Consider the following 13978-nt stretch of genomic DNA (forward strand, 5'->3'; position numbering starts at 1 on the left):
CAGGCAAAATTAAGGGAAACCTCAAAGCTACAGCATTCAACTATATTTTACACAATTGTATAGCACATATCAAAGTTTATCCTTGTCCTTAGTAATTGACAAGACAATCTCACTTTAGTCTGTTTAGCAGCTGTTTTTGATCACGCTTTTGTCATTTAGTGTACAAAGATAACAACCCATAGAGGAAAAACAGCAATATCCAATCAAAGTTCTTGGCCATGATCAGGGTTCTCTTTTAATGCTCATCCAGGTTTTTCTTTGGGACATCTGTATCATAATATTCACATTCTTCACCAGAGTGAACGTGTCATTTGGTTTAAACATGTAACTATAATAAATATGTTCATGTAAGTTTTGTGAACTTACAAAAAACGTTATATTTTCACAAAACATTTATCTGACATTTCTAATTTGGTTTATTTCTCAATTTATTCATATTTTACTTGCCTGAAAGAAATGCTTCCTAAATCAAGCAGAAGAGTCCGTCATACTGTGTTATGCCCAAATACACACGTACACTTTCAATCACACAGCTGGCATGAGCCAAAACACCACAGAATATGAATCTGCTGTTACATTTTGTAATTTAATCATTACCCTACGTCGTGCTCATTTCATCATGTAACTGTAAATAAATGCCGTCACAGGTTTCAGGAGAACTTAGGTACCCAAACAACACATTTCAAATTAAATCAAAATCCAACTCCCCGTACCAGCTCAAGGTTGCAGGCTTAATGAAAGTTTTCTCTCCAGAAACACAGCCTGTTGAGGATGAGGGAGAGCTGTGGGCTGTGTCCTCCCCACATTCCTGAGGGCAGAGAGCCTCCTGCCGGCTTCACGCTCCAGCCCACCGCATGAAAGAGCCGTCCTCCACCCCACACAGCTGTTCACAGGACCAGGAGGGGTCGAGCACAACCACGGCCCGTGTGTCTTTTAGTGTGGGAAAATATGTCTGATTATCTACAGTAATATATACAGCAGTGCTTTAAGTTTGAAATAAATGAGTGAGTCCATTTTGACTAGTCAGAAGGTTGACTTTCTAAGTTTTAACGGGAAATGTTTTACTCAGTATCTCATCATTTTGACTTAGTGAGTCCAAATAGATAATGTGAGTGTTTCTACTATATTGTGTCTAACTTTGATATGCGATGAGTCTAATTTGTTACTTTCGTATATGAATAAAAGTTTCTGCAGCTTGTGTTAATGTGCTACGATATTCTATTTCCAGCTATATTTTAATGCCAGTTAAAACATGTCAACTTCCACAGACCTTTGAGGTAATTGCAATATGAGACGGCTCACTTATTAGGATAAACCAACATAAAGTGTGTTATTAAGATGTTGACCCATCATGAGTCTTCTTTACTGTAAGACGCCTCTTCTATATGAGTAGAGGTGTCTGCAGATTCAGTGTCAGTCTGTAGAAACTCATTCTTGACTCCTCTCTGCACTGAATTGTTGCTTTTTCAGCTTATTGTTGGCTGGGTTCTCGATTCTTGGCCATCTAGTATTACTGAGTCAGCACATAAATGGCCAGGGTGCAAAAGACAGTCATCAGTCGACTGGCCAAACATACCACTAATGACCGGCTCCCTCTTTGTATTCGTCGGCAACTTGTCACTCACTGCGTCTGTCTTTGCCAGACACAGAAAGTCACCTACCCCACTCCCTCCCTCCCTCCCTCTCTTTGTCTCCCTCTCTCGCTCTCCCATGCCTCCACTGTGCACTACTTAAACAAATTACTCTCTATCTCTATCACTATCTCTGCGAGCCTGCTCTACAGAGTCGGTCGTGTCGGTGCGTGGAAGCCTCTGGGACGTACTGCTTAACAATGAGGAAGGAGTCCAGGTTAATTCGGTGGATCAAGTGGAGTGTGATTGTGACGGGTTTGTTGTTGCTGGGCTTCATCATAGGTAAGACATGATAACACAACAGAAACCTACACTGGACAGTAATGTAACAATCTGCAAGTTATATCTACTGTGCTCTGTGTGTTTGCTGATAATGAATGAAAGTCCCTTATTTAACAATGAAAGGAACAGGGGAAAGTTGACCATGACAAGTGCATAAATGGAAGTAAAGGCAATTGCTGAAATAGCATAAATAGATACACATGATGAAGATGTGTTTTCTTAGTAAATGTCTTATTATTATTATCAACTGTCAAATCTACTTGGTGCTATTTCAGTTGAAGTTGTAATGTTGTGTGTGTGCTTTTAGTTTGTCACTACTCTGACACATTTCACGTCTGCCCGCTGACTGCAGGCTAACACATGCTGTCCATAACCACAACTCCATTTAAGATATAATTTCCAACACAATGCAAAGCAACTGGGCAGCGAGTAACACTTAGAAATCCTGCATGTTTCCCCCTTTCTCCCACTGTAATTTGATCTTTTTTATCAAATCATTAAGTCACACGGTGGGGACAGTAACTGTCTGCTCTGTGTTTCTCTGTACGTGTGCTGTAGGCTGGTTTGCAAAGCCAACACATCTAAACACTGCAAACAAAAGTACTTCCAGCAAATATCTGAAGGGGTTACTGGAGGGAATGAAGCCAGACCAGATCAGAAAACACCTCAGGTAATCAGCACGACGAACACACTCAACCTGTTCATCAGCACAAGTAAACCAAATGACAAACACACTAGTCTTCCTTTAAAAGATGATTTTGACAGGAAAGAAAATATACTTTAACTCTCATGGAGGAGTTCCTTTCCACAGACTTTCAGCCGTACAGGGATGCATTCTAAAGACTGCAGTGATCCCCTGATGTTTCATGTTACAACTCCACCAACAGGCCAAACTTTTTACTTGCACGCATTGGAAGATTTTTTTGTTGTTACAAAAGTACTCAGACTAATAGCCTACACATGGCCGTCTGAGGTGGCCAAAAGGCAAATTGAATTTGAGGCTTTCCGGGATAAAATAATTTACACTTCACTGTTACGTAAAATGTTACTTACTGTGACATGTCAAAGCAAGAAAAGCACAGGTTTATATCATCAAATGAATGGTGGCTGAATTCCATGTAGCTGCTTCAGCGTCAGGTTCCTGGAATTGTGCATGCTGGCTCACTGTCACACTCTGTCATGACTTACTGGGACACTTCAATACAAAAAACAGAGCCAGTCAAAGTCAAAATGATCGTTGTTAGAAAGGCTTTTTAGATGTATATGCATCATGCTGTGTTCAAGTGAAGTCAGACAACAAGAACAACAGCTTTGCATGCTTTGCATGAACTATTTATTTGGCTCTCACTTTCCCCAGCCATTCTAAAGACAACATTCTTCATTCTGGAAGCGACTGCTAGCGCCGCGACTAACTGTTTACATCCTCTCCGCAGGAAATTTACACGACTCCCCCACCTGGCTGGTACAGAGCAAAATCTGAGATATGCAGAGCAGATCAGGAATGAGTGGCTGGAGTTTGGACTGGACACGGTGGAGATGGTGCCATATGACGTGCTGTTGTCCTATCCCAACAAATCACAGCCGAATTACATCTCGATAGTTGATGAGTTTGGCAGTGAGGTACTGCACAGAACATGGACACATCCAGTCAAATGCACTTAAACTGAGAAAGATCAATACATTGAAAAAAACAATGACAAGAAAGCAAAGCATGTTGTGCCCACATATAATCATTACATCAAACCTCTGTGCTTGTTTCTGGTGTATTATTGTAATCATTAGCTACCACTTAAATTATTTAAAAATGACCGTTTTGCGTGCCTTGTGTTCTAAGAGAGAAACTAATTTAAATGAATGCTTTTGTATAATGATTGCCAAACGTATTGTGATACTATCCCATTTCCCCACTTGAAGCTCTCTGATGAAATACTCCATTCTCCGCACTCAGCCCCCTGCTGATCATAAGTTCACAGGGATTGTGATTTTTCTCACGCACATGAACAACAACACTAATTCAGTCCAACTACTTCTCAGTCCGTTTGGAGGAGATAACAAAGTTGCAGCGTGCAGGTGGAGATCATACAGACACATGAGAAATGCAGCCACATACTGCTGCAGACTGCTCTTGCTCCACCTCAACACAACACTGTAAGACAGCTCATTCAAGTCCAAGGTCCTTTTATAGCCTTGTGGCGAGATAAATCTCTCTCTATGTGTCTCATGAGTTCAGATAATGATACCACAAAGAGGCAGACAAGAGAAAACAGACCAGGGTATACTACGCGGCCATATTGCAGCTGAGATCCATTCAGGAAACACAGTCATGATTAACATTTTAGTTTACGACTGGACAATATATCAATAACATATCAGATCTAAATCGTGATATGAGACTAGATATTGTCCTCGGTTTTGGATGATGTTCTATGGCACAAGTGTTTTCCTTGTTTTAAAGGCTGTACTACACTAAAGTGATGTAATTTCCTGAACTTACAAGACTGCTATATTATTTGCCTTTATCCACTTAGTCCATATATTCAGATGATTATTTATGCAAAAGCACCACTGGTCAACCCTACAATGTCCTTGTGATATCGAGGTATTTGGGAACATTTTTTGTGACATTTTATTTTCAAATCCTTACATTTGACAAGATGGAGACATGATGTTTCACATTTTTGCATGAAAATTACTATTATCAATTTTTATAAATTGTATTAAGATATCAATCGGCTAATTAATTGATCATCTAATAGCTAAATAGTAATAGTTGAATCCGGGACAAAAATCTTGATTTGTAAAGTAGCTAGTACAGCCTTCAGTTGTATTGCAGTAAAATGCAGTTTGTCTATAATGTTTTGGAGGAGAAGTGCACAGTACCTACAAATACATTGACTTTGTACTTAAGTGCAGTACTTGAGTAAATGTAGATACTTTCCCCCTCTGTCTAATGGGCCATTTCATCTTTCTTTCACAGGTTTTCAACACTTCCTTGGCTGAGCCGGTTCCAGAGGGTTATGAAGATGTTTCTAACATTGTGCCTCCATACAGTGCCTTCTCTGCCAAAGGACAACCTGAGGTACACGTACACACAAACAACATAATCCTACTGACAGGGGTGTTTAAATACATTTTCCCAGCAGTAGGATTTTAAACATTACCCATCCTCACCTATCTGATAACCTAAGATGTCTCTTCTCTCTGTCTCTCTCTCCAGGGGGATTTGGTGTATGTGAACTATGGTCGAACAGAAGACTTTTTCCAGTTACAAAAGGAGATGAACATCAGTGTTACTGGGAAGATTGTCATTGTCCGATATGGAAAAATATTCAGAGGCAATAAGGTAAGAAAGGTCTTGGTCTTGATTCTACATGAAACCGCCAGTTAAAGGATTTCTGTCATTCACTGAGTATTGTAATTCAAAGGACTACACCTGTGGTTAAATGTAATGGAAGATACCATTTAAAAAGCAGCTGAATACAGTTAGGCATTTCAAAATATTTCCATGCACAGCTTTTAATATTTTAAGCAATTTGTTAATGTCAAACCAATCACCCATATTTTGTGATCCACACGGACAAAAAAAGAACGGCAATAAATAACATTTTCCGTCTCTGTCTGTCTTGCTCCACCAGGTGAAAAACGCCATGTTAGCCGGAGCAAAGGGGATCATTATGTTCTCAGACCCAGCAGATTACTGTGCTGCTGGAGTCCAGGTAGAGTATTCTGCACCAGAGCATTTTTACGTGTCTTAACAGCCTTTGTTAATGTAGTAGAGGTTACATATGTTTTGGACAATATTGACATCATAAACCTTAAAACAAGCCTTGATCAAGAGACCACCTGGCAATGGTATCAAACTGGTGTGTAAAGTAGGGGGTCCCCTCCACACTTGCTCCCTCCCTTCCAGCACCCTCAACATCTTAACCTTGGCCTTCATATTGATCTCAACTACACACCTGTACATTTTTGTGACTGCAACTTGCACAGTTGAGACGCTATCATGGTGACGAAATCGGTCCAAACCACCTCTGTGGTAGTTCCTGCTACAGGCTCCAGGGCCACATTTTGCTAGAAACACAAAGACTCACAAGGTGAAAATAACATCAGAGTCGCTGTTGCGGCTTGTAACAAACAACAAACAACAACTACAAATTTATATCCAGGATACAAATGCAATCTGTGGATTCAAATAAAGCTTTTTAATTATTTGTGTGTGTGTGTATGTGTGTGTGTGTGTGTGTGTGTGTGTGTGTGTGTGTGTGTGTGTGTGTGTGTGTGTGTGTGTGTGTGTGTGTGTGTGTGTGTGTGAAGTCCTACCCTGATGGCTGGAACCTACCCGGCGGAGGAGCTCAGAGAGGAAATGTTCTCAACCTGAATGGAGCAGGAGACCCACTCACACCCGGGTACCCCGCTAAGGGTGTGTATCTCTGAGTGCTTATACATGTGAGCCTGTATGAGTGTTAACATGTGTGTGAGTTTATTTAACATAGTATTGTCTTCTCTCTTTCAGAATATACCTACAGATTGAGCCTTGAGAACGGAGTGGGTCTTCCCAAGATTCCTGTACATCCAATTGGCTACCATGATGCAATTCACCTGCTGAAGTAAAAATATTTCTCTTTTCTTCTCGACACTTTTCCGAAATTCAATCATTCAATCATTCAGCGCAGTGCTATCTGGACAAAGCCTACAGCTACGCTAGCGACTCTGTGAAGCTGACTTCAACATGCTAACGTGCACACGATAACAATGATAGGATGCAGATGATTGGGTAGCGTTCACCATAGTTTAGCCTGTTAGCATGCTAACATTTGGTAATTAACCAAAAACACAAAATGCAGCTGAAGGTGAAAACTGACCTGATGGTGGTGCTGGGTGAAAAGCTATTACAATTCAATCGGTGGGGGACATGAATGCAATCATGTCAATCCAACCAATAATTGATGAGATATTTCAGTCTGGACTACATCAGGCCTTAAAAACATGAAACTTGAATTTAGTGCAAGAAACTACAATTGTAATAGGCATCCTTAAATAAATTGGGCTGTTGATTTGTATTTCTTTCCAGAATATGTGAATTATTTGCCATTTAACAGGAACATGGGAGGACAGATTCCACCCAACAACTGGAAAGGAACTCTTGATGTCTCCTACAGGATTGGTCCAGGCTTTACGGATGACTTCAAGAGCCGGTAAGTGCCTACATTGAGCTTTTATGTCCAGTTAAACAATGATTACTTGTGTCCACTTCACCTTGTTTTGAACTGCTTTTTTCATAGTAAAACTCTCCACTCCAGTTGATGGCCTCCCCTCTCCTGCTTCACTGCTGTCTGTTTAAAATGTCTCTCCACTTTTGTTGCTCTTTTTCTCTTTCTCGGCTTTAATGACCCAGTGGCAAGTAGCCAACTGGCATACAATGGAGGCACTTGTACTTCCTGTGTGTGAGAAACATACTGAGCACATCCACACACAAACAAGCTGCACACAAATTAAGGATGTAGAACCGCCCCTGGGTCTTTTTGTACATTTGAACTGTGGTGAACATTTTGTTGATTTCTGAAGCAACAATCCCCAAATCAACAAATAGAATAAACTGTCTGTTATTCTCTTACTTTGCCTTAATTATTTTTCTGTAGAAGATCATTTTGAGGCGTCAAACACTGGCTCATGTACATTTTAAACGCCATTTAAACGCCATTCTTTTGTGAATGTTTTCTATTCCTAAATTCTGTTCACCTTAGTCATTTCCTGTCAAAGGGAACTCTATTGATCAGTTCCTCTGTTGTCTCTTTGTTTGTCGCTGTATCTTTTTCTCTCCTGTGTGAATCCCCTCTTCCGTAACCTGTCTGAATCAGGAAGGTGCGTATGAACATCCACACTAACAACCAGATAACCCGGATCTACAACGTTATTGGCAGGATTAGAGGAGCTCTGGAGCCAGGTACAGTACCACAATCCAACCGGCTCTAATCCTTCATTAGAGCTTTCAGCAACATTGAACACACAACCAACACATGTGTGTAACACTAATAATACCAGTCTGGACACTAATATTGAGATAATCATAATAACAGGAAAGAAAATGATGATGAGCTAATTTAAAGGCCTTTGTTCTGAAAATGTTGCAATTTAATTTTTTTAAGAAACATTCAGAAAAGCAAAACTTGCGTGGCTCAGTCTATTTTATATGCTGCAGCTTTGAACAAAACTGACAAGAAATACAATGTATCAGTCTTATAATGAGAATAGTTTTTGAGGTGATAGAATGGGGAATTTGGTAGCATTTGTTTCATAGAAAGAACAAATCTTGTGTTCAATACAGATTTAAAGACTAATAGTGTAAAGTTAGGATGGTAATTCTCACAATGTATCCCTTCTTCTCTAATTTCTCCATCAATGTCTGCTGTTGTCTCTGTTTGTGTGTGTGCTGGTGTCTCTGTGTTTGTGTGTGTGTGTGCTGTTGTTTCTGTGTTTGTGTGTGTAGACAGGTATGTGATTCTGGGAGGGCACCGGGATGCCTGGGTGTTTGGTGGGATTGATCCCATGTCTGGTGCTGCCGTGGTCCACGAAACAGTCAGGAGCTTTGGCTTGCTGCTTAGTAAAGGTACGTCTCTACAGGTGTTGATTGTGAATAAGGGTGTCAATAGTCACTCAGTACTCAGTTAGTGTGTGTGAAGTTACATCTCTGTTTATTTCCACTCCAGGACATTGTCTGATTTTTTATTTCTGCAAGGTTTGTACAGGTACCAGAATGCATGCTCTGGTCTGGTGTCCTTACAATGCCACAAAGTCAAGGAGGTGTGTATGTGTGTGTGTGTGTGTGTGTGTGTGTGTGTGTGTGTGTGTGTGTGTGTGTGTGTGTGTGTGTGTGTGTGTGTGTGTGTGTGTATGTATGTATGTATGTAGGCTGGAGGCCTAGGAGGACTTTGATATTTGCCAGCTGGGATGCAGAGGAGTTTGGACTGCAGGGATCTACAGAATGGGTAGAGGTACACATAAACCGACCCATACACCCTCACAACACATGCACACACACACACACACACACACACACACTGACTACACCCTTCTCTACAGGATAATGCCAAGCTGCTGCAGGAGAGAGCTGTGGCCTACGTCAACGCCGACTCTGCCATTGAGGGTGAGTGCGTATGAGTGCAGAGCTCAATTTTCTCAATAAATAGTTAGTTTGGATGTAACACGACTGTGTGGATGTATTTCTATTTGAATTCCAGGCATGTACACGCTGAGGGTTGACTGCACTCCATCGCTACACACTTTGGTGTACGACCTCACTAAGCAGGTGTGCAGACATATAAACGCAAAAACAATGGTGCAATTTGAAACTGATTTGAGCAAATTAATTTGTTCTTTTACTCTCAATCTTAAGCTGTATTCCTGTCTTTTCCTCCCTGTCTTTCTCTCTGTCTTGCCTCTTTCTCTTTCTTTCTCTGTTTGCGTGTAGATAGCCAGTCCAGAAGAAGGAGAGGAGGGAGTTTCTCTGTATGAGAGTTGGCATAAGAGGGACAACTGGACAGATGACCGTGATGCACCCAGGTACAAAGTCAGAGCCAGGGTGTACACAAACTAACAACAGAACCAACAATAAAAGACAAACGGTTCAAGGAAAACAAAAATTCAGCAGCCACGAGAACAATGCTGCAATCAGAAGATAGTAGAAGACAAAACAACAAGATGATTACTAATCCTTCAATGCAACTGGTCGAGAAATACAATGATGTAAAGGGACGATTGAAAAGCTTTAACTCCACTATCTCATGTCTCTGTGTGGCATTGTGTTTAAAACAAGCTTTGAATGTAACATTTGTTAGCCAATCAGTCAAATGATCCAGAAATGAACGAAAAAAATCACAAAATCAGTCTGTCCTCCACTCTGGTGTTCCGTAGGATCAGTAAACTCGGGTCGGGCAGCGATTTTGAGGCCTTTTTTATCCGTCTGGGAATTGCTGCAGCCAGAGCCAGATACACCAAGAACAAGGTGAGACACGCTGCACTCACAGAATGATCTTTGTTATATTATATTGCTGTGTGTGCTAAATGATTTCTTGGTGTGTCTGTTCGTATTGTGAGCATACAACGCGGTGCATATCCATATCCATATCAGTTTTAATGTTTATGATATTTGTGAAACTTAGAATAGTATAATTAAGCCTGTGTACAGCTTTTTGTATGTGAGCCTTGCAGCTTCAGCGTGATATCTACTTAACTTTGTCTGTGTGACTTTATTCCTGTCTGTGTGTACTCAGAAATAATTTAATCTACCTATACTATGCTACACTGAAGAACACATTTTGGATTTAAACAAGTTTCTTGTCTAATTGGGGATAAAGTTTCTACATCAAACATGCTTTTATTGCAGTTGCACTCTGCATAAGCTCAAGTGATTTCTGTGTAATTTAAGGGTTGAGTTAAAGTTAGAGCACAAGGAGATTGAGTAAAGTATCTTTATGGTAAAGGTTACTGTGAGCCTCTGTGTTGTCAGTGTAACTCATTTAAATGTCCTCTGTGCATTTAGAAAACAGAGCGGTACAGCAGTTATCCAGTCTATCACAGTGTGTATGAAACCTTTGAGATAGTGGAGAAGTTTTACGACCCCACCTTCAAGAGGCTTCGGGCGGTGGCCCAGGTGAGAGGTGGGCTTGTCTTCCAATTGGCCGATTCCCAGCTGCTCCCGCTTGATGCCAACCAGTATGCAGACTCACTGGGGAAGTACGCACAGAGCATCGCACAGCTGGCACAGAGGCACCCGGAGGAGATGAAGATGTACGAGGTGTCGTTTGGTGAGTTGATTTTGGTCTCTGTGTGCTCAGACTACGGTAATTAAATATCAAGTTTAACTGAAGTTAAAATGTTTGAATGATAAAGCCAACCCGCTGACTTTTCCAATAATTGTTTTCCCATATTTTCAGATTCCTTGTTTTCGGCTGCGGAAAACTTCAGCGTTGCAGCCAGGGACTTCCATGAGCGCCTGCAGACTCTCAACAGAGCAGAGTACGAGTGTAACAATACCATTTCATATGTTTTAGGTGTCCAAAGAAATGCTGAAATATGTCGGTGTGTATTCTCTAGTTGATATATGCTTTGAAATGTACACTCAGTGTACTTTTTACTATACACATGTGCAATCTATTGCAATCAAATACAACAGTTCTGATATGTGTAACTTCAGTGATATCAATGAGGTCATCGTTAAAGGTGGTGTTATACTCAATGACATTATTTTGAGGGGTGTTTAAAAAATGTGGAAATATGAGGGGAAAGAGTGGCCACTAAATTAAGTCTGGACAAGTCTGTGTGACCGGCATTTTTCTGTGTACGTGCTCATCAGTCCTCTGCAGGTACGTGTCATGAATGATCAGCTCATGTATCTGGAGAGAGCCTTCATTGACCCCCTGGGCTTACCTGGCAGACCCTTCTACAGGTTAGTCTCACACACACACACACACACACACACACACACACACACACACACACACACACACACACACACACACACACACACACACACACACACACACACAACTTGAGTACTATGACCACTAAATGGCATTGTGCTCTGCATTTTACTTTGAATAGTCAGTACAGGTAATTCCTCAAATTGCTTGCATGTCTTTACATGTTCTTTGTCAAAAAAATTAAATTTTTTTATATTTTCATGATATTTAAATATTGATATTACAGTCAGAACCAGACAGTGTTGCACGTTTACTCACGTGTGCACAGGCCAAGGAGACAAGGACGAAGCAAATTAAGTTGTTTGACTGTGGGGTGAAAGGTTCAACTATCCCATCAACATTAAACAAATGTGAGAACTGATTCAACTGACAAAGAACCAGATGAACCTCTACAAAAAACAAAAAGATAATTTGTGAAGTCTTGGGAGGCAAAGTATCCCGCCATCTTTGTGCTGGATGGAAAGTTATACTGCAAAGCATGTACAACACCTCCATGAGTGACCCATGTACACTAGTTCAAGGTAGCACATCCTACAGAACCACAGGGCTATAAAGCCCTGGAGCTCAAAGCAACATGAGCGGGCAGCACAATGAGGCAGAGGCTGGATGGAAAATGGAAACCAGCATAGTTGAGCTCTTTTTTACCAGCAGACCTAGTTTTTGCAGCGGACTCAAAGCAGACTGTAAAGGAAAGACTTGTTTATCCTATGAGAGGGGTAGATAAAGCCACACAGGGTATAGCATCATCTTTAAAACTGCATGTGCTGCTGTAAACATGATGTCCCATGATGTGTATCTGTGCTTTGCAGAATGACTCTTCCCAAGTTCACATTTTCTCCGACATTAAAGCCAAGCTTACATTCCTTTATTCAACCTATGATACATACTCCACAATAACAAAGTATAGGCTTTAAATTCCTCCTGTTGTCTTCTTCTGACACATATGTTTAAACCCTTTACATTTGGGTTTCCCAACTTTTCAGTGACCTGGTTTCTTTGCTACAGATTACTCTCATCCTGTCTATTTATAAATATTTGCAATTATATCTTAAGTAGTGATTATTACTAGCTGCAGTGTCTTTATTTGTCCCTAATCAGGTGAGTTACATTTCACTCTATGATTGAAATCCTTGGCTTGACATTGGCTGCAGATACCTAACAAAGCAGATCTGTAAGGTTCTGATCTAGACCGATTTGAAAAGATAAGAACCATCCTGCATAACTGAAAGTGATACTGTTGGCGCTTTATGTAAGCCTGTTTGCAGATTTAATAAAAAAAATTAAAATAGTTAATAGTCATGCCTAATAGACGTGTAGTGCCTTTACTAACACTTTTGAGCTTCTACAAAAATACAGAATCTGTAATACCTCCAGGACATTCCTTAATGTGGCCACACCCCCTCTTCTCTGTTTCAGGCATGTGATTTTTGCTCCCAGCAGCCATAATAAATATGCAGGGGTGTCTTTCCCTGGAATCTATGATGCATTGTTCGACATCAAGAACTCAGCTGATCCGGAGAAGGCCTGGGATGAAGTCAAGCATCAAATCAGCATCGCAGCATTCACCGTTCATGCTGCTGCCATGACACTAACACCACCTGCATGAAGCAGGCACAACCAGTCTAAAGCCACGGGACTGAGCCATCTATTGATAATTATGTTATAGCAAGAGAGGGAATACACACACACAGATGGACAATCCCTGTCATGTTCCAAGATCGTCCAGACCTCAGTGATACAGTGAATATCTGGGGGCCATTACCAGAATACAACTTTATCATTTTTAATGTGAATAAAATAATAATTTATGTTTCAGTATTTTAACAACTGAAATCAATGACCCTGTTTTATTTACATCCATGTTGATATTTGTTGGATAAATTGCTTCCCTTCATTTCTATAAAGGTTCTCTAAACAATATTCACAAGAGCAATGTCCTCATGTGGCAATTACGCTGAACAGCTGCAGATGGAGCTGAGCTCATTTGCGAGCACAAAGCTCTACTTTAAAAAAAACACAACTACAGCGGTTTCTTTTTGAAGAGGTTAGTATTTTCTTTTTAAACTTGTTTTTATTAACATTTAGCAATATACATAATGCACTAAACAGATGTGTCAAACCTGTTGTCTAAGCGCTGCAGCTCTGTTTCCTGTGATTATTTTTGTTGTTGTTGATTTTTCAATTTCAGGATTAAAACATTAACTTTATTATAAAGGGGTGTATGTATGTGAGGATATGTGAGAGAGGTGGTGTGTGTACCTGCTGTGTGGACGAGTGGCCATATGAGCCAGCATGTTTCTCTCAGTTAGCACTACATCACTGTGGGACTGAAGAAAATGTATTTAAAGTGACTGAATAACAGTTGAATGAGCCAGAACAGTTTATATTGGGTACGAATTAAAAAAAAAATGTTATGTAAAAGTAAAATGTGATAACTATATTCAATGTGTTGAAAGATGTTTTCATGAAAAGTGTCGGGATAGTAAACATGACAACAGTCTTTTTGTTATTTCATAATATCCAAATCAGATGTAGATAGTATGAACTATCTCACTGCACGTTTCACTGTGAGCTGTTTTACACGGA

At 40.4% G+C, this 13978-nt stretch overlaps 1 protein-coding gene across 1 annotated transcript; it reads left to right on the top strand.

Annotated features, from left to right (window-relative positions):
- The first annotated feature begins 1807 nt into the window (after positions 1-1807).
- On the top strand, positions 1808-13908 carry naalad2 (N-acetylated alpha-linked acidic dipeptidase 2). Its single transcript, XM_079166535.1, has 20 exons — positions 1808-1913; positions 2472-2583; positions 3347-3533; positions 4891-4992; positions 5131-5256; positions 5549-5629; positions 6228-6333; positions 6427-6520; positions 7013-7108; positions 7772-7857; positions 8401-8520; positions 8823-8905; positions 8994-9057; positions 9152-9219; positions 9382-9473; positions 9825-9915; positions 10453-10717; positions 10847-10928; positions 11266-11358; positions 12809-13908. The coding sequence occupies exons 1-20, from the start codon at positions 1832-1834 to the stop codon at positions 12996-12998; spliced, it is 2220 nt and encodes a 739-aa protein (XP_079022661.1). The 5' UTR covers positions 1808-1831; the 3' UTR covers positions 12999-13908.
- The last annotated feature ends 70 nt before the right edge of the window (positions 13909-13978 follow it).

The sequence above is a fragment of the Pholis gunnellus genome, assembly GCF_910591455.1.
Source record: "Pholis gunnellus genome assembly, chromosome: 9".
Lineage (NCBI taxonomy): Eukaryota > Metazoa > Chordata > Actinopteri > Perciformes > Pholidae > Pholis > Pholis gunnellus.

Bases quoted from the DNA above. Each gene is read 5' to 3' on its own strand.
- naalad2 (XM_079166535.1), top strand. From the start codon at position 1,832: ATGAGGAAGGAGTCCAGGTTAATTCGGTGGATCAAGTGGAGTGTGATT. The intron at 9,058-9,151 runs GTGAGTGCGTAT...TTTGAATTCCAG, and splicing joins CGCCGACTCTGCCATTGAGG to GCATGTACACGCTGAGGGTT. The intron at 10,929-11,265 runs GTACGAGTGTAA...CGTGCTCATCAG, and splicing joins CAGACTCTCAACAGAGCAGA to TCCTCTGCAGGTACGTGTCA.